The following is a 21,238-nucleotide window of genomic DNA, read 5'->3' on the forward strand; positions in this document are numbered from 1 at the left end:
AGCAGGTGGAACAGCGCAGGAGCCAGGAAAGCCAGAAGACAGTGCATGGGTCGAGGACACAGGTGGAGCATGAGCGGGAGCCAGGCCAAGCCAAAAGTCAGAGTAACCAGGAGCTGGAACCGGAGTCGGGAACTAGCGTGGGTTGGCAACAGTAGGGGCAGGCATGGAGATTTACGGCACTGATGATGTGACCATTCTTGAGGGGCCAGGCAGAGAGAATGGGGCCAGGAAACCAGGAGGCAGTGGCACGGAATGGAGCGTGGTAGGAGCGGCAGACACCTGGGTGCCCAGGTGCGAGGCCACTGTCACAGGCAGCTTGTCAAATGATGTCATGGTGACGGTAGGTGTGGTGGCTGCATGGGCCGTCACTGGAGCGCCAGACAGATGAGATACCAAGCCCTCCAGCAATGGAATGCCAGGAAGACCGGGTGCAGCCAGGGTAGAAGTGAGTTCAGACACCTGGCCACCGAGAGACGCTTCCACCGCCAAACCTGAAGAAAGGTCAGGTCAAAAATGGAAGCCTCTTCTCGCTCCGAGGGAAAAAATTCACCCCTGGAGCGAGGAGAGGCCCCAGAGAGGCTGTCCTGATCATCCGCTCCCCTGTGGCCTTCCACACCTGACAAAACAAATGAGGAAGGGGAGGGGGAGTCTTCATCCGAGGGAGAGGCAGCAAGAAGGGGAAGCATGCTGGGAGGGAGAAACGATCCCAACAGGTTAGCCACTAAGGGAGTTGTCGGGGGTATATAACCCTCAAACAACGCCTTGGCGGGCTTCCTTTGGTACTGTCTCCTCCCCTCAAACTTTGCCCACTGCTTGGCAGACCAGAAACAACACTCAGTACGAGGAGAATTGCGCGAACACACATGTCCTCTGCAGGTGGGGCAAAGGGCGTGTAGGTCCATATCTAAGCTTGAATGGAAAGTATTACACTTCTACCCTCCCATCCCAGTACCCCTGCTTCCTGGACAGTAGTTAACTGCCTAACCACCCTGTTCAAAAGTTCAACGGCTGTTTCCAGCTCCGCTGAAAGTAATTCCTAATGTAAAGGACCGACGGTTTGTATATCATGTACATCATATCATAAAGATAAAAACTAAAACCAACAGCAATCCCTGGTTATAATTATGAGCAAATAAATAAACAGACTTTCTCATGGGAGAGAGAGGAGCAAGACATTCCCCTTCAAGTCAAAAACAATACTGATTCCCTGACATGCCCACTGCTTGAGCTGAGCTGAATACTGTAGTTGCCACTATTCATTTATGGGCCATTGAAGTGATGGAAACTCTTTCCCAATCGATACAGCCAAATCGTATGGCACGTAATATTAATACTCCTTGGAGGGGATCCATCCACCACCCAAAACCTGTTTTAGATCATCTCATGAAGGGATCCGTCCATTAAGGGTTAAGCATAAAGAGACAGATGGAGAACAGTCTCAGGAGGTGTAGTGGTTACCCTATCACTAGAAGAGGACTGAGGGGTGAAGGTAGGTGTATTTCCTTCTGACAACACTGAAGCAGTTTTCTTAATTGCCCTGCTCTTTGAGTTAACCTTCTACCACTAAAACAGTGGCCATCATTCACAATCTTTACAAAGGAAATTGCAGGTGCAATCCTGGCCCCCTGCAAACAACAAAGGAATTGATGGGAATCAATATCATGGAAGGACATGAATCTATTAAGCACATACCCAAGACATCTTCCAAGCTCTCCCACATGAAGTGGACTCATGCACAGACTAATCAAAACCAAATAAAATATGAGACAATGTTTCTAATGGTTAAACAGCCTCCACAACTGAGGTCAACTTGAAGTGCTGCTGATTAACTACCTGTACTGTATTGCTGTATCTTTGATGGGGGCCAGTGTAAGTTGGCAGGATTCTCCCACTCACTAAACACACACCCTAACTATTTTGGCCTAAGAGTCAACAACCAAACCAACTTTCACCACAAGATCCTCCCATATAAAGTCAGAACTCACAAAGGCCAAGTGATTGCAAGGGTTAATTTTTAATAAGGGGGTGAGCAGACTGGATCTTCTTGCTTCTTATAACTCATGTTGTTTTGTTGTCAGATATCATGAACCCAAAATATTAAATCATTATCATGTCCATTTAAAAACTTTATCTCATCCATAATTGCTTATTTTTGGAGAGAACAGTGATTCTTAATCAATTATGGCATCTGCACCGTGATTCTTAAACCAGAAATGATGTCACTACTATAATTCTTAAACAGAAATGATTCAACTGTTTATGTTCTTTCTCTACTAAAATTATGATAAAAAACAGACCATTACATGGAAATAAATGGTGTTAAAGAATTAATGAAATTGGAAATACTTGCAGTTGGTATCAACACAATATCTTATACAGTACTTCATACGGCATAATCACATAAATATGTTGTAATTAGTTTAAAGGCAACTCCATAATATGTCTGTTAAGCTGCACTTTTTATGGCAAAAACACTCACTCAGTGAAACATAAAATCTGTGAACTATAATGGTTATTAAAGTTTGCTTCTCATGGTATGCAGTGGCAACTTGAGCTACACTTGTACGTATTACTCATTCTTACCTTACTTTCTCCTTGGATGGTACCAGAGACCTTGTGTCATAACAAGAAGCACACAGTTAGCCAACACTAACTGCCATAATTTCTACATGGATCAGCCCTCCAAACAGTCAGGAAAAAAAGTCACGATATCAAAGCCATGAGACCTGGAGAAGAGATACAAGACTGTAAAACTTATATATAATACTGTACCACATACTTATTATTTACCAAAAATATACAAAATCAACCCAACTCAATAACTAATTATACAAGAAATAACTTTAAAACCTATGGCAATGATTTTATTGCATAATTCCTAGTACAATACCTATTTAACTGGCACCTTCAAGAAAAAAAAAAAAGAGAGGAACCAGCTTAGCAAACGAGCTCTATATGTTTCTGTCGGCTGATGGCTGTGGTTACAGTGATTGATAGCAGCGGTTTTTTGGAATTTCTCTTCTCTGTTGATCTTGGATCACTGGTGAAGTATTCTCTTTATGATAGCCTTTTTCGGCACAATTAGATAGTGTCAGGTTTTCAAAGGAGACCAGTCTTACCAATTTTGAGAATTTTTTGACTCATGACTTGTCAACAATGTCTGATTTGGGCTCTCAAAGTTTAGGTAATGCAGTAAAGCCTGCAATACACGACTGTAAAGCCTGCTATGACATTCATACTCTTTGTACATCTTGCAGGGGTCAAGTATGTTCTGATTTGAGAATGTGTTTCACGGGATCCTAAAATGTGGAAGACTTTGAGTAGTCATTTGACCAAATTAGACAGGGACAAAAAGAGGAAAGTAGCGGCTAGAGCTAGTAGCAAGAAGACTTTAGCTAGTCCGGTGTCTGCAAAACCTGTTTCTGATAATAATTCTGATTCCCTGTCTATTGTTCCACCCAATCCCCCTTCTCAGCCTGTACCAATCACTCTGCACCCTGGCTCCCTTATTCCCGATCCCAACCCCATTACCAGCCTTGAATCTAGAATTAACCTTTACCAGCCTTGAATCTAGAATTAACCTTAAGTTTAGTTTATTAGTTAATATGATGGAGAAAATTGGTGCTGCTGCTAAAGTCCTGATGGACAAGGTGAAAGTGAAAAGTGATGGTAAAGTGTTAGTGGAGGAGGTGGTTGTCGGTCCCGCCAATTCTCCTAGGCCAAGGTTCCTGGCAAACTCCCCTTAACCTAGGAGGAGCCAAACTGGCAGCCCGAAGTCAGTTGGTGGGGTCTGCCCACAGGCAGTCGCCCCCTCAGTTGTACCTGTTGCCGAGTCCCAGATTACGACAGGGTGCCATTGGAAAGGCGTCTCTAGGGAAGTGGATCGTCTTTCATCTAGTGTTTCCAGCAATGACTCCAGTCCTAGGCACCAATGGCGTTTTCAAGGTGAATCTCGCCCTCTGAAGAGGCATACCCTGGGGATTTCTCAGCCTCCTGCAGTTCCTGTAAAGAGGGTTAAGGAAACTTCTCTAGAACGTCTACCATCCTGTAGTTTTTGGGACAGTCCAGAATGTTTCTCCCAAGATCATCTGGAGTTAGTGGGACAATTTCAACCTACTAAGCATGCTACTGCTCGTAAGTGGTGGTCTGCATCGAGGACTTGTCTTCTTCTAACCGCCCATCCTAGTTTCGGGGATCTGCCTAGGCATATAGTGATGTTGGAGTGATCACCAGCATCCATGCACCCAGCTCCAGTTCCTGTAGCTCCTGAACAATCAGCTTTACCTGATCTTCTTTCGCTTCTGAAATGCAGTCTTTGTTGCCAATGTGCCCAGTGGTGCCAGAACTTCCTTTACCAGTTGAACATTCTGCTCCTTGTTGTGTGGCTCTTTCCGAGCGCCATTCACCTTCTGTGTGACCATGGTCTCCTGAGCATCCCTTAGCCAAGTGCCCTTTGGCTCCTGAGCAGTCGTTGGCTCCCTTGCACCTGTCAGCTCCCGAGTGCTCATTGGCACCTGAGTGCTCATTGGCACCCGAGTGCCCATTGGCGTCCGTTCACCATTTGCCACAAGATATTCTGTTGGTGCCCAAGTCCATTTCCGCTTCTGGGCGCCTGATTTCATCTGTTCCTTCAGCAATGACCATGGCCTCTTCTGTGCTGCCTGCTCCTGCTCCGGCAGTTGCAGTTACGCCCCCAGTTACATCTTTTTTTTTTTTGTCTTCTGCAGCGCAACAGGCTCCCTCTGTTATGGATCCTTCTTTTCAGTCGATCCAACGCAAGTTGGATAATATCTAGGCATAATTCAGAAAGCGCCATCGACCCCCTAGCCTATTGTGAAACTGTTGCCAATTTCTTCTTCTGAGGAGGAAGAAGTGGATCCTGTTACCACTCCTTCGGCGCATGCCTCATTACTCAGATTTCTACTGGCAACTTTTCCAAACTTCTTCTCTCCTGCAGCTCCAGCTTCGACATACTTTAATGGACAACCGGACTAACTAACACTTTCTTGGACACTTTGTGGTGCTCGTTGGACACCGGAAAGAAGCAAGAAGCTTGAGGAGACTCCCAAAAACTACAGGAGGGAAGAGGGCTACAAGCCTTATCCAATGCTTGCTTACGAGCCGGGGGAACATCTTCATCCATCGGGGCACCAGACCTTTTCAATAGTCTCGAAACATTAGCAAAGCACTGACTGCGTTTTTGAGCCCTATTAGAGTCCGAGTCACTGGAAGATAATGTATGCACGTCCAAGCAGATGCCTTTCCAACGGCAATCCTCCGAGTCCTGGGATAAGCGGACAACAGGCTCGGATGAGGCAGCAACTACTCATGGGCAAACCACACCAACCTCTCTTGGACAACCAGTTTGCTTCCTCCCAGGTGAGCAAGGGGAGTTTAGGAGGGACCTTGGTCTAGAAGCATTGGTGGGACGAGTAGCTGCCCCCTCCACTGACACTGCGCTAACAATGTTAAATCTGTCCATGAGGATGCATACTGAGCTGTTCCCAATCTGGAAAACAGGGTTCACTAATAACTCAAATTTCTTATCAACACGTGCTTCTAGGCTGGCAAAGTCGGAGGACTTGAGATAAGGGAAGAAGCAGTCACAGGTAAATCAGCCAGCCACATCAACCCCCAGGGACAAAACCTGACCAGCAGAAGCCTTCGCTTCAGCCCTAGCAGTAGTTTTCCTAAGTCTGTCACGCTGTAACTTTTCTAAATATGCATTCGTAGTCTTCCACTTCCCCTTGTCCCAGTCTTTACATTCGTCACACCAAAGTTCACGAGAGCAAACTTGCTCTCTACACGAACTACAAACAGTGTGAGTGTCACATTGGGCTGAAGTCAACCTATTCTTACAGCCTTTACAACAGTACCTGATGCTAGAAAGGCTAGAATCTGACATGATTAGTCAAATAAAAAATAGTCAAAATTGGGAAAGCTACAAAAAAAAGTCCTGAATTAGCCAAGCTAATTAACAGTAACACGCTACCAAAAAGAACAAAGTACTTCACCAAATGAAGAACAACAGCAACCACCAGGTGAAAAACAACAAATTCAGAGCTGCCAATGACCCAGTGTTCAGTCATTGACCGGCAGAAACAAATTGAGCTCTTTAGCTGTGTTGTACCTATCCTTCCCTGAAAGTGGGCGGGGCAGTATAACTACACCCAAAACAAAAGAGCACTACCACAAATTTTGAATTTTCAGCTGCTGCATAAAATAGAAACTAATAGCTATATAATTATTTGGTAAGTTATGTATATAAAAATGTGTTTCTTAGATCTTGAATTCCTCTCACTTTCAGTTCCAATTTAGCTTCCTTTATAGACATCTCAATCCTTTCCTGTAAGATCTTCAATTCTGTATTGTAAATATAAAACATGAATTCTTTCAATCTTGAGTGATGATCTTGCCCACAGTTTACACACTTTGGCCTACTACATTTCCATTGTGTGGCATGCTCGTCAGAACCACAATAAGCACATGTATGTTCATTTCGACAGTTTTTCTTCGTGTGTCTATATTTACTACAATTTTGACATTGTATTGGCTTTGGAACATAAGGTCTCAGTTCTCTTTTTTGGCCCAAAATTTTTATTTTTTGAGGTAGTTCTTGACCCTAAAATTTTATTTTTGTAATTCTTAATATTTTATTATTCTGTTTACTTGGTATTATAATTTATATACCTCACAATCTTGGACTTTGGGATATCTCATTTTAAGAGAGACCAACAACATAACGGCAGTCCCCGGTTAACGGCGGGCTCGGTTAACAGCGATCCGATTTCGTGGCACTTGTCTAGCGACAAAAATTGGCAATTTTCGGCACCGAAAATCGGCGATTTCCGCTTATCGGCGCCAATAATTGGGTATTGGCACCGATACATACCTAACAGAGGCGCTGATAACTGAAAATCGGCGCTTTTTGGCGCTGATACCCCCAAAAATAGCCAAAAAAGTGCCGATTTTCAGTTATCATCACACCCTCAGAAACGGAACCCCGCCGATAACCGGGGGCTGCCTGTACTGTATTCTTATCAACTGGTTTGCCATTGTTTTCAGGAAGTACAATAGTACCCTGAATGCTGTTCATAGTGTCCAGCTTCTTTACTTTTACATTCACATTGTCAATACATTTTATGAATAAACAGTCTTCAGATTGGTTTTTTGTTTTGGCTTCTATAAGCCATGTCTTTATTTTTGTCTGAACAACATTTCTGTCGTTGAGTGTCTTTTTAATAAGAAGTTTTCCAACTTTAGGGCTGAAATTTGTTGTTCTGTTTCCATGGTTAGAAACCTTGACCAATTTCCACTTCCAAAGAGGGAGTCAAAGTGAGTGAAGGTTGGGTCAAGATGATATTTACTTTTTTTAGGTTTGCTCTGTACTGGAGCATAGGGTTCCAGTGTAACTGCACTAAGATTTTTTTTTATATTTTTCTAAATAGTTGTCAGAGGAGGTTCCAGTGGTCGTCAACTGTCCTGAGTCGCTACCATCAAGGGGCCCAGGGGTACTCGAATCTTTATTTTTACCTATTATAAAGATCTAAGAGGGAAAAAAATTAACCTGAAAACCTTAAAAAGGTATCATCAGCTTTTCATGGGGTTTATTCTTCCACCAATGGCACAAGTGAGAGCCGACTCCCAAATGTCTGCATCCCTACCCCACCCCACAGGGGATGGCACAACATGAAAAAAGTGGCCCAAGTGTAAGCCAAACCCGCTTGCTAGAACTGAGAGTATTCCTAGAATACAATCATCCCCACCCTAATCATGTTATGGGCAAACCGTATAGATTGCTGAGAGTCCTACCGCAAAAACCAGACCCTGTGAAATCCGTGGTCCAGCCCTAAAGAATAGTTCCACCCTTGAGCTATCCATTTGATATCACTCAGGTCTGAACATTATCGGGAAGTTGATGGTCCTACCACAGTTCCCATTATTTAGCTTCGGATATAAACCCAACCCCAGCTATGATATCTTTTCCTATTTATCAGATCCTATAAATTTTACAAAAAATGGAAAATTTCACAAAATTAGTCCAAAGAAATATATAATAATATATGAGACTCTTGGACTCAAACCCAGGAACTAATTCCTGAGGTTCAAGAGCCCCCCATCACCACACCAAGGTGGTCCAACATCGAGGGGGTCTTGGCTGACAACAATGACTTCTCTTCCCCTAATTCTTAAGATAGAAAGAACAGAACCAGGACGGGAAGAGTCCTTGTTCTTGGCTATAAGGTTCAAGGGCAAATGAGCAAACTTCGTTACTGAGTTAAACGTGGGTCGATACCCCTTAATGATGAAATATGAGAGGTTAGATCTCCTCAAAGGGGCAATCCACCATTAGGCCACAGATGTCTCGGAATAAGGGACGAGGAGTCTGAGAGCCCAACTACGGAAAAAACGCTCACTTAGTCTGGCAGAAGGAGCAAGAGGATTGATGGCTGCATTTAGCAATGGTCTCTGCAGTATGTCTTGAAAAACCCCTTCGTTCTGGTAAGCTTCCGGACAGTGCGCAGTTCCTCCTGGTAAGAGCGCACCATCCTTGGTGGTATCCCTTGAAGTGAGGTTGACTGAGTAAACACAGACTGGGGAAGGAATCTTGGGAGGTTCACCAACTGTGATAGGTTCAGAAAACATTATATCATGGCTGAAAACAAGGTTAAAAAGGGTCATCGTAACATTGTGATGAGCCTAAAATTGTTTAGAACTTCTTTGACTGTCAAAGGGAGGGAAGGCGTAAGGGTCCCTCAAGGGCCGAGCCTGGAGCATGGAGTCTGCTGCCTGTGCTATAGGGTCTGGGGCTGGAGAACACAAGAGAGGAAGATGAAGGTCCCTTAATGTGGTAAAACAGGTCCAAAGTCGGCTTACCCCACAGATTCCACAGAACCCGAAAGACCAGGGGAATCAAGGCCCACTTGGAAGAAAGAACAAGCTTCTGACATCTCAGTTCGCCAGCCAGAACTTTAGATGGCTTGAAAAAATCAAGTGACTAAAACACTCGACTGATTGTCCACTGTAGAAGTTCTGCTCTTAGGAGGAGAAAGTTGAGAGTCTCTCCTTGCTAAAGTAATAAACGTTAGGACTGTGGTCTGGGCTAAATGGATTACCATGGAATGGACTAAACTAGGGACGAGAAGTACTGATGCCTAAGCGGATTGCTTTCAGCTCTCTGACAGACATGTGAAAGCTTTATTTTCCCAGGGAAACGTCCTGGGAACTCCCAGACTCCCAAACAGGCTCCCTGTTGAGAAGATTAAGAATAGTCTCGATGGGAGAAGGAACTTCTCTTCCAAAAGGCTAAGCTCAGACATCCAGCACTGCAGGTTTGACTTAAAACTGGGGCTTAGGGGAACAATGACGGGACCAGCTGTGTTCCCTGTCCCAATTGGTCTAGGGTAAGAGGAGCGAGGACAAGTGCCATGGAGGCCGAAGCTTAGGTCCCCAACTGGAAGATCTTGTCTCATTCTCTATCTAAGAGAAAAGAGGGGCTGTGGTCATACCGACCTGCAGACAATCCTGCACACTTGTAAGCAACTGAGCAACCATGCAGACCACTGTGTGGACTTGCAGAAAGCTGTGTGGACTAAATGCTGACCCCAGTGACTCTTCACAGTTGTCTATTACTTACTTGACTCAATAACACCTGTGTGGACGATACCTCATACAGACCGAGATATGTGACACTGTACATGGCGGAAATAATAACTGGCATGCTTATAAAAAGGCTTGAAAAGTCCAGAGGAGACAAACAAGGCCTAGAATAACAGTGGCCTTGCCCAAAGCCAGTTGTGACAAATTCTTCTGCAGATAGACAAAATCCTCTAAACAGAAAATATGTTGTGAGCAAGAGCTAGGCATTCAGCTGAAAGCTTATTACTGGCTGGATAGTACCAAGCACTCTGGATCAGGTGTCAGAAGTTCGGTCATCGGCTCTAGGCACCAGGAGTTTGGAAAATGATTCCAGATGTTTGGGAATGGGCACCACTAAAAAGTATTGATTCAAGAGAGAGTACGGTGCTTACTCTCCCGCTTGGAGCTCAAGAAAGGCCTTTTAACAAGGGGATGTTCATGAGAGAAGATATCATCATTTCAAGGAAGATGGATCGAGGACGAGACAGATGGAGGCACAGCGAAACTGCAGGAAGGCTGAGAGATGAAGCAAACCTCTTAACCACTTGAAAAGTTACAGTGTTACTGTCTGTGTTGGAAACTTCGTAACTGGATGAATCTAGAGGAAGAATCACAAAACTCAAGGAAGTCTGATAACTTGAGTAACATCTCGGAGGACGATAGAGTCCCCAGTGGACTTATTCCCTAATGTTACGAATATGCAATTAGCGGACCGTCTGAAAGCAGTTATCCTTTTGGCTGACAGAGGACTCATAGCAGAACAGGAGCACCAGAGCTGTAGCTCTTGAAATTCTAGAGAAAAGAGTGGAAATTTCTAAAATTCATCTCAACTGTGCTTGTCCGCACAAGACAGGATGAGAGGTAAATCGAGGTGAAGTCTCCCAGTCCACACTTGGGAGTTTCTATCTTAAGCCCTTGCTCCTGCTGCCAGTCAAGACAAACTTTACTTTAAAAACTCCTGACAAGATCTTCAATAATGAGGTCTAGTTCCGCCAAAGTACCAGGAGAAGCAATTCAAAAGATTCTTGCTTAGTTCCTTATCAACAAAAGTCCAATACTCAACTCCATTAGGAGACTTTAGGAGGATGAAAATGCTAGAGGTGGGAGCTTTCTCAGCAAGCTCCAAAAAAAAGGGACATACAGCCTCTGTCCGCCAAGAAAAGGATTCCAAGACACTGAAGTCGTTAAAGGAAAGCAACATCAGCTCACCTTGAACTGAAACCAAGTTGGAACAGACTGAAGAGAGACAAAAAAGCTTGTAAGTGGCTGTCCGGTCTGATCTGGGGAGCTGGCATCCGGTGCACGGGGATAGTCGCTGGTCATTTGAAAGTCAGGGTTGTCTTGATCCCTATTCAATTGGAACTGGCACCCAAAAATGAACAAGAGCACATTCTTAAAAAGAAACAGGCACCAAGCCAAGGAGGAACTAGCGCCACTCACTCATAGGCAGGTGCCGGATGCCTGACAGCTGGTACCAAGTGGACAGGAGATGGCGCTCAGACACTGCTGAGTGCTTGTACATTGCTGGGTGCTCAGACAAACCTGTACGCTCAGAAAATTGTTGAGCTCGGTGCCAAATACTGGTGCTCCATAACTGGAAGCTAAGGAGACCAGCACTGAGGACTGTCCCAGAGGATACCAGAAGTCTGTGGACTTGCTCCTGCTCCCTGAGTCACTTACAGGAGAGCGGAGTGCGATTAGCAACTTTAAAGTGCCTCTTCAACAGTCGGTATTCAGCATAAAATACACCATCGGCACTTCTACTCCACACTAGAGATCGTATCACTTAGACGACAATAAAAGCACATATTTATGGACGCCTTCCAGTGGCTGTTGGTCGACGCCCGCGGACAACAGGCTCGACCAAGGGGCAACTACCAGGAGGCAAACCCCTCCAGACTCCCAGGGACATCAATATGTCTCCCCCCTTGGTGCATGGGAGTCTGACAGAGACTGGGTTTATGAGATCCAAGGGGCCGGATTGCTACCCCTTTGCTACACCTCTAGTCAGATGCTTTTCCAGTGGCTGTCCATCGATACCTGGGACCAGCAACAGGTTCGACTGGGGGGGGGGGTGACTATCCATGTGTAAACACCCCAACCCCCCTTGGGCTTCCAGTATACCTCCTCCCTGGTGCACGGGAGTCTGACAGTCCCTGGTGCACGGGAGTCTGACAGTGACCTTTAATGTATCAGTTCCTAATAATATTACAGTCATTATTTGTAAAGTTCCTTCTAATATCAGTAATGTTTTGTTCATTTTACTGAACTTTCTGTTCAAATTATCTAATCATCTTCCAATTTGGTATTTTATTTTTATAATTCTGTTAGTTTTTCAGACCACCATGGGACTTTGTGTTTTGTTGAATGAGATATGGATTTTCGTATTGCTTTATCAGCAGCATTTTTAATGAAATCCACAAGAAATTCATTAGTTTCATTATGATCTTTTAAATATTAAAATGGTGGGATATTCCTAGTGTGGAATTCATATTGCTCCCCATCTGCTGTACAAATGTTATATTGAGGGGCATGCTTGGTGGGATTATTTAGTAATAATGAAGTTCCTCACTGGGTTAGCGGTTCCGTTCTCAGCTACCACTCTGTTGGTTGCAAAGTTCGAATCTCCGACATTCAGTGAAGAACAAGAGGAATTTGTTTCTGGTGATAGAAATTCATTTCTCGCTATAATGTGGTTTGGATTCACAATAAGCTGTAGGTCCCAAAATTAGGTAACCAATTGGTTCTTAGCCATGTAAAAATAAATCTAATCCTTCGGGCCAGCCCTAGGAGAGCTGTTAATCAGCTCAGTGGTCTGGTTAAACTAAGGTATACTTAGTAATAATGAAACCAATATTGGGAAATGGTCACTTGTATGCAAGTCGTCAACTGTATTCCAATCCAATCTGTCAACTATGTTTGTTGTACACAGAGTTAAGTCAATTGAGGAAAATGTTCCATGTGTTTTAGAAAAATATGTGCTGATTTTGTTATCATTTATACAGCATATGTCATATGAATCTATGAATTCTTCTATTTCACTTCCTGCTCTATTTGAGTCTGTACAATTACAGTCCCACATCGGATTGTGAGCATTAAAATCACCTACTATTATTGTAGGTTCCTTGACATTATTAAGTAAAAATCTTTAAGTTTGTCAAAGTCATAATTTTTATTAGGTTGGTTGTATAAATTATAAATTACATAATTATCGTTTTTTACTCGTATTTTAACACTGAACTCGATATTTGCAGATCAGTAAAGTTTACAGGTACTTTGTCATAACATACTGTGTTATGTACATATAAAGCAGTACCTAAATTTCCTTCTTCCTCTCTAGATGTATATGCTAAGGTTTACTTAATTGTTGATATTATTTTGTTGACATGTTGTATTGACATGTTGTAAACATAATATCATTGGTTCGTACTCTTTTAGTAATTGCTGTATTTCTCCCAGGTGTAATCTGGTCTGTAGACTATTTACATTCCATTGTATAATATAGCTATTGAAAATATTTTTTTATAGCGGTGGAGTTTTACTTTCTTTTTTGTATTATCTATTTGGATTTTTTCTAATAATTTACTCACGACATTTGTTTGTTTTTCTTTATAATAAATTAAGTGCCCAATGCACATGCAACCTTTTTCATGGGTACTAAAATCCGTGGTTTCTTTTTTCCCATATTTCATAAAATTTCTTATAATGTTTGATAAACCATCTTTTGTTATGCTTTTGTTGTTATTGCATAATTCAACTAAACAATCATTACATCCACATGTATTATCATGTATATTTCTTTTTTCATTTGCTCTTGTACTGATTACTGGAGATGGAGTAATCTCTTCTCCCTTGACATAATCATGGTTATCTGTGGTAAGGTTCTCTTTCACTTCTTCAGTGTTTTTGACATCTGCCTCCATAGGTTTAACTATTATTTTAGGAGATAAAGGTATATTCTTAGCTTGTTTTTGTTTTTGTTCCTTTTTCATCTCCTTTATCTTTGGTTTAACTGATGCTTCTCTAATAATAGTTGGTTTCTTCGTTTTAGGTGGTGCTCTCTCCAAAGGCCTTTTTTTATCTTTAATTTCTAGTCCATCACAACCCTCCTCTGTTACTTCAGTAGTAGCATCCTCCTGTGTTTCTGTTTGCATTAATATTTCAAATGAATTGGATAAAATATTATCCATCTCAATTGTACCTGTTTCTTATTCTTTACCATTTTAGTTTTTATTTCTAAATTACTAATTTCTTCTTAAGATTTACTTTCTTCTCTGCTCTGTTACTTCTATCTGCTTGCGTTTTTGTTTCATTATTTGCTCTAGTTATTGAAGAATATGTATGTTTCTTAGACAGATCTTGAATTCTTCTCACTTTTAATTCCAACTTAGCCTCTTTTATAGGCATCCCCGTTTGTTCTTATAATATTTTCAATTCCGTATTGTATATATAATACGTGAATTCTTTGGATCTTGCATGATTCTGCCCACAGTTTACACACTTAGGTTCACTGCACCTCCATTGTGTGGTATGTTCAGTAGATCCACAATAAGCGCATACTAGTTCATTACGACAATTTTTTTTTGGTGTGCCCGTACTTACTGCAATTTTGACACTGCAGTGGTTTTGGGACATAGGGTCTTAACTATTTTGGCCTAAGATTTTTATTTTTTGAGGTAGATCTTCACCCTTAAATTTTATTTTTGCTATTTTTAGTATTTGTTTATTGCTATTTTTACTTGGCAGAACATATACCTCACAATCTTGGACCTTGGGGTATCTTTTTTTTGAGAGTAATAGCATGTTCTTATCGAATGGTTCGTTGTTGTTTTCAGGAAGTACAATGGTACCCTGAATGCTGTTCATAATATTGTTTTTTTCACTTTTATATTAATATTGTTTATATTTTTCAAAGACAAATAGTCTTTGGACTGACTTTTAGTTGTGGCTTCTATAAGCCAAGTCTTCTCTTTATTTGTCTAAATGACATATCTGTTGTTGGATGTCTATTTAATAAATAATTTTCTAATTTTAAAGCTGAAATATTTTGGTCAGCTTCCATGGTTAGGAACCTTGACCAACTTCCACTCCCAAAGAGAGAGTCAAAGTGAGTCAAGGTTGGGTCATGTCTGTATTTAAGATTTTTTGGGGTTCTATAAGGTATTGAAGTTTTAATACCACTCTGATTTTGATTACTTGGATTATCCAGAGAACTGTCCATTTCCATGCCAGAAGACTTGCTCTGTACTGGAGCAGCGGTCGTCATCTGTGCCGGAACAATGCCATCAGTGGGCCCAGGGGTACTTTAAAATTACTTGTCATAAAGATTTAAGTAAAAAAAAAATTAAATAAACCTGAAAACCTTAAAAGATCATCAGCCTTTCATGGAGTTTATTCTTCCACCAATGGCACAAGTGAGAACTGACTCCCAAATGTCTGCCCCCTACCCTACCCCACAGGGAATGGCACAGCATGTTTAGAGTGGCCCAAGTGTAAGCCAAACCCGCTTGCTAGGACTGACAATATTACTAGAATACAATCATCCCAACCCTAATCATGTTATGGGCAAACTGGATAAAATGCCAAGAGTCCTACCCCTAGAACCAGACCCCCCTGGAACCTGTGGTCCAGCCCTAAAGAACAGTTCCACCTGATATCTCTCAGGTCCAAACATTATCGGGCAGTTGATGGTCCTACCACAGTTCCCACTATTTAGCTTTCGATATAAACCCAATCCCAGTTATGATATCTTTTCCTATTTATCAGGTCCAATAAATTTTAGCAAAAGCGGAAAATTCTGCAAAGATTAATTCAAAGAAATACAGAATGGTATATGGGATTCTTCGACTCAAACCTGGGAACAAATTCCTGGGGTTCAAGAGCCCCCTCACCACGTCATAGTGGTCCCAAATCAAGGGGGATGGCTCTACAAAGTGCACCACAGTTCACTAGAACACCTGCAAAGTCAACCGAAGCAACAGGAAGGAAACAAGATCCTCTTGTTTGTTGACATCTGACACTACTACGGTGTTGTTGCCTAACAACACTCCAGGGTATCTCAAAAAATCAATCCTAAAACTCTCGGAGGGTCAGGAAACTACCTTGAGTTCCAGGATATTGATGAGAAGGCACTTATTGTCTTAGTCGCAAACCTTGAAGACAAGGGTCTTACAGGTGTGCGCCTATTCCCTGGTCGATGCATCTGAGAACAGACGCACGTCGTGAGGAAAATATTCAGACATGTCCAGAGGCTCCTGTCAATCATGCACCAGCCTAAATCCTCCCTCATCCTTCAAGAGAGGAAAGGATTAAGAGCTTGAAGTAGATCCCCTTCATTCTCCATGAAGAGAATTGAAGGCAAAGCTGCCCCTAAGGGGACAGCTTCTGCAGCAACAAAAGTACACCAAAGATGACTAGCTCTAGCCGGGCTGGCTGCTCCCGAAGTCGGGAACACAGGAGAGGAGACAGAACAAAAGTTCGATGAAAGGTGGCTGAGATCCGGAGGAAAACACATACTTCTGAAGGATATCCACTGCCAGGTCTCATATACTGTATATTGCTGTCATATAGTCCAATGACTTGACAGTCATTCCTTCATCAAGCCACCACCAAGAGGAGAATGCTGTTCTGAGTGTTCTCCCTTCCTCTGCTCTCTTCTTGATGGAAAGAGGGTTGAAAGAAACACACATATGCGCACTTTCTAAGAAGAGAATGAGGAAGGTTGGGTGTTCTGCGAGCGCCCTTAGAGCCTCAGACTTCTTAGGGGCTGAGGAAGGGCTAGCCTGCCATTGTCCAGAGGACAAGGCAGTTGCCCTGGCACGTTCCCTGACTACTGCGGTATCTACCTACTCTGCGAAAGAGGGAGGCAGAACCAAGTAAAGGTCCATTCCTGAGGGAATGTGACGAATCGGGACTTACTAGACTGGAGTTCGGAACCAAGTATTTCTCTTCTTAGCAACAGAATTGCCCAGAGGTTGCTGTCTGGTGCTGGGTGGGTGAATCCACCCCCAAGACTGGAACAGTCTTTAGAAGGCAGAGACCTCTTCAGGAATGATCACATCCGAGGAGGCAAAGCCTTGAAAAAGTGAAGGATCACAGATTCATCAGGAGACTGCCTGGATGGACACCAGAGAAACAGCGAAAGATCCGAGTACGGACGAGCCAGAGCCAGGACACTCTGCTAGTCAGCATAAGACCATTATGAGGCAAGACGAATCGCTTCTGTTGAGGAAGAGGAAGGGGAAGGAGCTTGATTGGGTGGCTCAACCAAAACCACAATTTTCGAAAGTAAACTGTATTTTTCCTAACTATAAAAACCTGAGGTCCTTTACATTAGGGAATTACTTTCAGCATAGGCTGGAAACGGCTGTTAAACTCTTGGGCAAGGTGGTTAGGCAGTAACTAATGCCAGGCAGGCGGGAATACCTGCCTGCCGGATGTAAACACTCCAGTTTACCTTTCGGTCCAGGTTCAGATTGAGGGGTGGCATGAGGCGGGCATAATATGTAATGTAAAGGACCTCAAGTTTGTATAGTTAGGAAAAATACAATTTACTTTCAAAAATTGTGATTTGTTCAGACATGACACAGTACAAACCGTTGGTCCTTTACATTAGGAAGACTCACTAGTTGGAGGGAGGAATCTGAGTGAGTCTCCTGAACTGACTGGAGTTCTGCACACCTGGGCTACTCCTCCTGGTTGAAAGAGTGATGAGGAGTACCGTACCTCTGACATATTGATTGGAGTGTACAAACTGCAAAATCAAATGTCAGATACTGGACATATTTGCATGGGTGAGGAAATGTAACTCCTACAAAATAGGCTGGAAGAATCTAGAGTCGGAGGCAGTAAGGAAAAGCCGAGATAGGGTTTCCCTTATTGCCAGTCTCTCCATCCTTCCCTTGCTAGAGGGAGGAGCGGAACTGCTTCTATGATTCTAGAAAAAAAATAGAACGGGTGCTCTATGTGTAGTCTCACTACATCAGCACCAGATCCAGCAAGTACATTATAGATTCGAGTCCTATTCTCGTCCCGAAGGAAAAGTAGGAGGACGGGGAAGGAGGAGGAAGAGAGGCCAGTCACTTGGTATCCTTCTCACTTTCAGAACCAACACCTTAGGCGAGATGTTACTTGTCCTCTTGAAGGAGCCGGATAAGAAAACACAACTTGTTGAGCAGCCACCACAGGGCCAAGGAAAAAAGGTTCCAAGTGGGCAAGACCACAGGAAGACAAGAGTGTGGTCTATGAGACCACGTCATGCTTCCGGACCGACAGAAACTTATGGAATGCGAGGGATGGACCAAGCCATTGACTTCGTGAGCTCTTGGGTGGAAGGTACGGTATCGTTGTCGTCAGCTGCTGAGTACCTCCTTCGATCGCTTCACGAAGTCAGGAGGAAGATGTGTCCCTAGACACTTCTTCCTTGGGAGAGAGAGAGTACAGTGAACCCCCCGTATTCGCGGGGGATGCGTACCACACCCCCGTGAATAGCTAAAATCCACGAATACTTAAAACCCCTCTAAAAACACTTAGAACTGCCCATTTTGATAGCTTAAACCAAGAAAAACCCTGTAAAAATGCTTATACCTGATTATTTTAATAGTTTTATCACAAAAAGTGCATTTATTCATGAAAATTATATGAAAATACAGTAATTAGTGAATATTTCTCAGTGAAAAATACTGCAAATGGGTGAATTTTCTGCAAATAATGGCTAGATATGTTCCACAGAGAAACCCGCGAATGCGTGAGTCCGCGAATCATGAGAACACAAATATGGGGGGGTTTACTGTACTAGCGAAAACATTGACGACATCCAGGTTAGGAATGTCGAGCCTTTTCGGAAAGTACCACAGCTCCCTAATAGGACAAAGTAACGAATGATTTGGATCATCGACACAAAGTCCAAGGAGGAGGGGAACAATAAGGACCCGAACCCGACAATAGATGCCAATGGATTCGGAGTCCATCTACGACATCTGAGGAGTTGAGGTATTGATCCCCTTCACCAGTTCTTCCATCTTCTACGCCAAGGCCAGAGTGAGATGAGAGATGGTCCTAAGAGGGCACATCTCTATCCGACGACTCTAGTAAGGGCGTGTGCAAAGCAAGGAACAGTTCCCTGGGACAGCAAGACCGAAGAAGCTTCTCATCCGTGGCTAAATCTCAACTGAGGTGAAGAAGGACACTTTAGATAGAAGACTAGGTTGCAAGGGCGTATGTTCTTCACAAATGAAAGGGAGAGAAGCAACCCTCGGCGGAGAAGACGAGGAGCTCCAGGCTTGAAGAGCGACTCTGACCAGTGAAGGAGTTCTGTCAACGACACCCACCAGCAAAGACGGACCCAGTCCCTGGGACAGTGTTGCAGAGGACTTCAAGAGATATCCAGCTATCCGTTGCCACTCAGTGAGAAAACCTGTGCTTGCAAAGAAAGCTGGAAGGTCTCCCAGTCCTGAACACAAAGAGATGTACTGCCTGAAGAACTGCTTCTTGTGTAGCTGCTACAGGAGGTTGGGTCAAGCAGAACTCTTCTCGATACCTCGGCTATCAGGTCGGGCGAAAGGCAAAGTCTTCCAGCATTTGTCTGTAATTCAGGGTTAGCAATGCTTGTGAACCCCTAGCGAAACAGACAAATACGGAGGGAAAAATGTAGATATCAAATTTTTCCCCAAAAATACAGCATGCCTCCCTGTAGCGGCCCCTGGGTCTGGTATGAAGGAGCGAGAAAAACTACCGACTTGTTGTGCAGGGAGGCAACAGAAAGACAGTAGGGATTTCTCAGTCGAGCAGCCTCTTCATGAATCTTCGTGAAGCAAAGAGTGAGCAGCACGTTCCGTCTCGATCACTCAAACCTGAGGCCAAGCTCGCCTACCAATACATCCCCACCGGGAATGCATCTGGTTAACTGAGCTGTCGAGTGCACTATAAAACACTCGAGTACCTGCAAATGTCGACAGATGAAACAGGTGGAAAAAACAATTACCTCTTGTTTGTCAACAAATGCCACTACTGTGGTTTTGCTGTTCAACGAAACCACTGAGTGTCGCAAACCTCATCCTGAATTCTCAGACGGCCAAAAGGCTGCCCTGAGCCCAGGACAGTGATGAGAAGGAACTAATCGTCTTGGTCACACACCTTCAAGACAAAGTCTCTACCGGTGTATGCCTATTCCTTGATTGGTGAATTTGTAAGTAGACACACGATGTGAGGGGAATATGCAAGCATATTCGAAGGTTCCTTCAATCAAGCATCAGCCTAACTCTTTCCTTATACTTCGAAGAGGAAAGAAGGACGGAGGAATGGATGCAGACCTCTGTTCTCCACCATGGGGAAGCTTCTGCAAGATGGCAGGATACCGAGACAATTAGCTCTAATCGGGCTGGCATTTCCCGAATCGGGAGCACTGGAGAGGAAGCGGGATGGAAGTTCGATGAAAAGAATGGCCGAGACCTAAGGGAAATAGATACTTCTCCTGAAGGAATTCATTCCCAGGTCTTGGCAATGTCGTTACCAGATCCAGAGACTCGATAAGTATCATTTCATCCAGGCATCAGCAGTGGGAGAACTTCTTCCCAGTCAATACTTCTTTCCCTCTTCCTTCTTCCCTCCTCCCTTATGGAAAAGAGGGTGGAAAGAGACACAGTTATGTGCACCTTCCTAGAAGGGAAGAAGAGGGCCATGTGTTCCGCAATCTTCTTCCGAAGCCTGGGACTTCTTAGGAGTTGAGGGGGGGCTGGCTTGAACTCAAGGTCGAGTCGAGATGACTAAGACTCCAAGGTCTTGGCCATTGTCCAAGGGACAAGGCAGTGCCCTGGTACAAACCTTGATTACCGAGGTATCTGGCAAATCGCTGAAAGAGAAAGGCAGAACCAAGTAAAGGTTTGTTCTTAAGGGTCGAGCCAACTTGGGACTTATGAAACCAGAAATCCGAATTGGGACAAAGTCCTTCTTCTTAGCACCAGAGTTGCCCACAGAACTGAAGTCAGCAAGACCCTCTGAGGCAAGAAGAATTCGTACTTTGTTGAGTCAGGGGAGAAGCTTTGTGTCCCAACCTGAATGAACTCCTTCTCTGGAGAAAAGAATTCATCTGGTCGAGAACGCTCTATGAAGCAAGGACCGGGGAGGCCCCCAACACTCCTGGCACCCCGGGAACTGCAAGGGTTGCAAGTGATGAAGATTATTCATTGGGGGAGCTGCAGTCCTGTCCCGGGGATCGTCGGCGCGAAGTTCTCCGAAAAACAAGGGCAATCGCAACTTGAAGAGGAAGACCCTCGCTGTTTCCAAAGCGTGAAACTCCTGTACCTCTCCCCTTGGAGGGAGACCTTAACAGATCCCATGAAACCCTCCTCGGCTACCTGGTTGTACTACGAGACAATCTGGGGATCGACACCCAAAGCACACCAGGCAGCCGAACTCCAAAGACATATTCATCAGAGCTCTCTCTGTCCGTCTCGCGCCTCTCGGAACAACCAAGAGGAAAAGAGAACAGGTGAGGAGAAAGAGTACCCCTACCTGTCCTGCCAGTAAGACCAGCAGGAGAGGTGGACCGTGAGCGATAATCAACTGAAGGAGATTACTGCCACACGGGGGAAGGAGAGCA

General features: G+C 43.8%; 1 protein-coding gene across 1 annotated transcript in view; it reads right to left on the bottom strand.

Moving 5' to 3' along the window:
- The window catches only part of LOC136851797 (zinc finger protein 91-like), a 61,497-nt gene that overhangs the window by 12,074 nt on the left and 28,185 nt on the right, over positions 1–21,238 (bottom strand). The window contains exons 3-7 of the mRNA XM_067126109.1: positions 14,722–14,942; positions 13,460–13,783; positions 8,418–8,624; positions 6,302–6,363; positions 5,348–5,509 (exon numbers count right to left, since the gene is read on the bottom strand). Coding sequence (XP_066982210.1) covers positions 5,348–5,509; positions 6,302–6,363; positions 8,418–8,624; positions 13,460–13,783; positions 14,722–14,942 — 976 coding nt within the window. The remainder of the gene's footprint in view (positions 1–5,347; positions 5,510–6,301; positions 6,364–8,417; positions 8,625–13,459; positions 13,784–14,721; positions 14,943–21,238) is intronic.

This window comes from Macrobrachium rosenbergii, chromosome 24 (genome assembly GCF_040412425.1).
Source record: "Macrobrachium rosenbergii isolate ZJJX-2024 chromosome 24, ASM4041242v1, whole genome shotgun sequence".
Taxonomy (NCBI): domain Eukaryota; kingdom Metazoa; phylum Arthropoda; class Malacostraca; order Decapoda; family Palaemonidae; genus Macrobrachium; species Macrobrachium rosenbergii.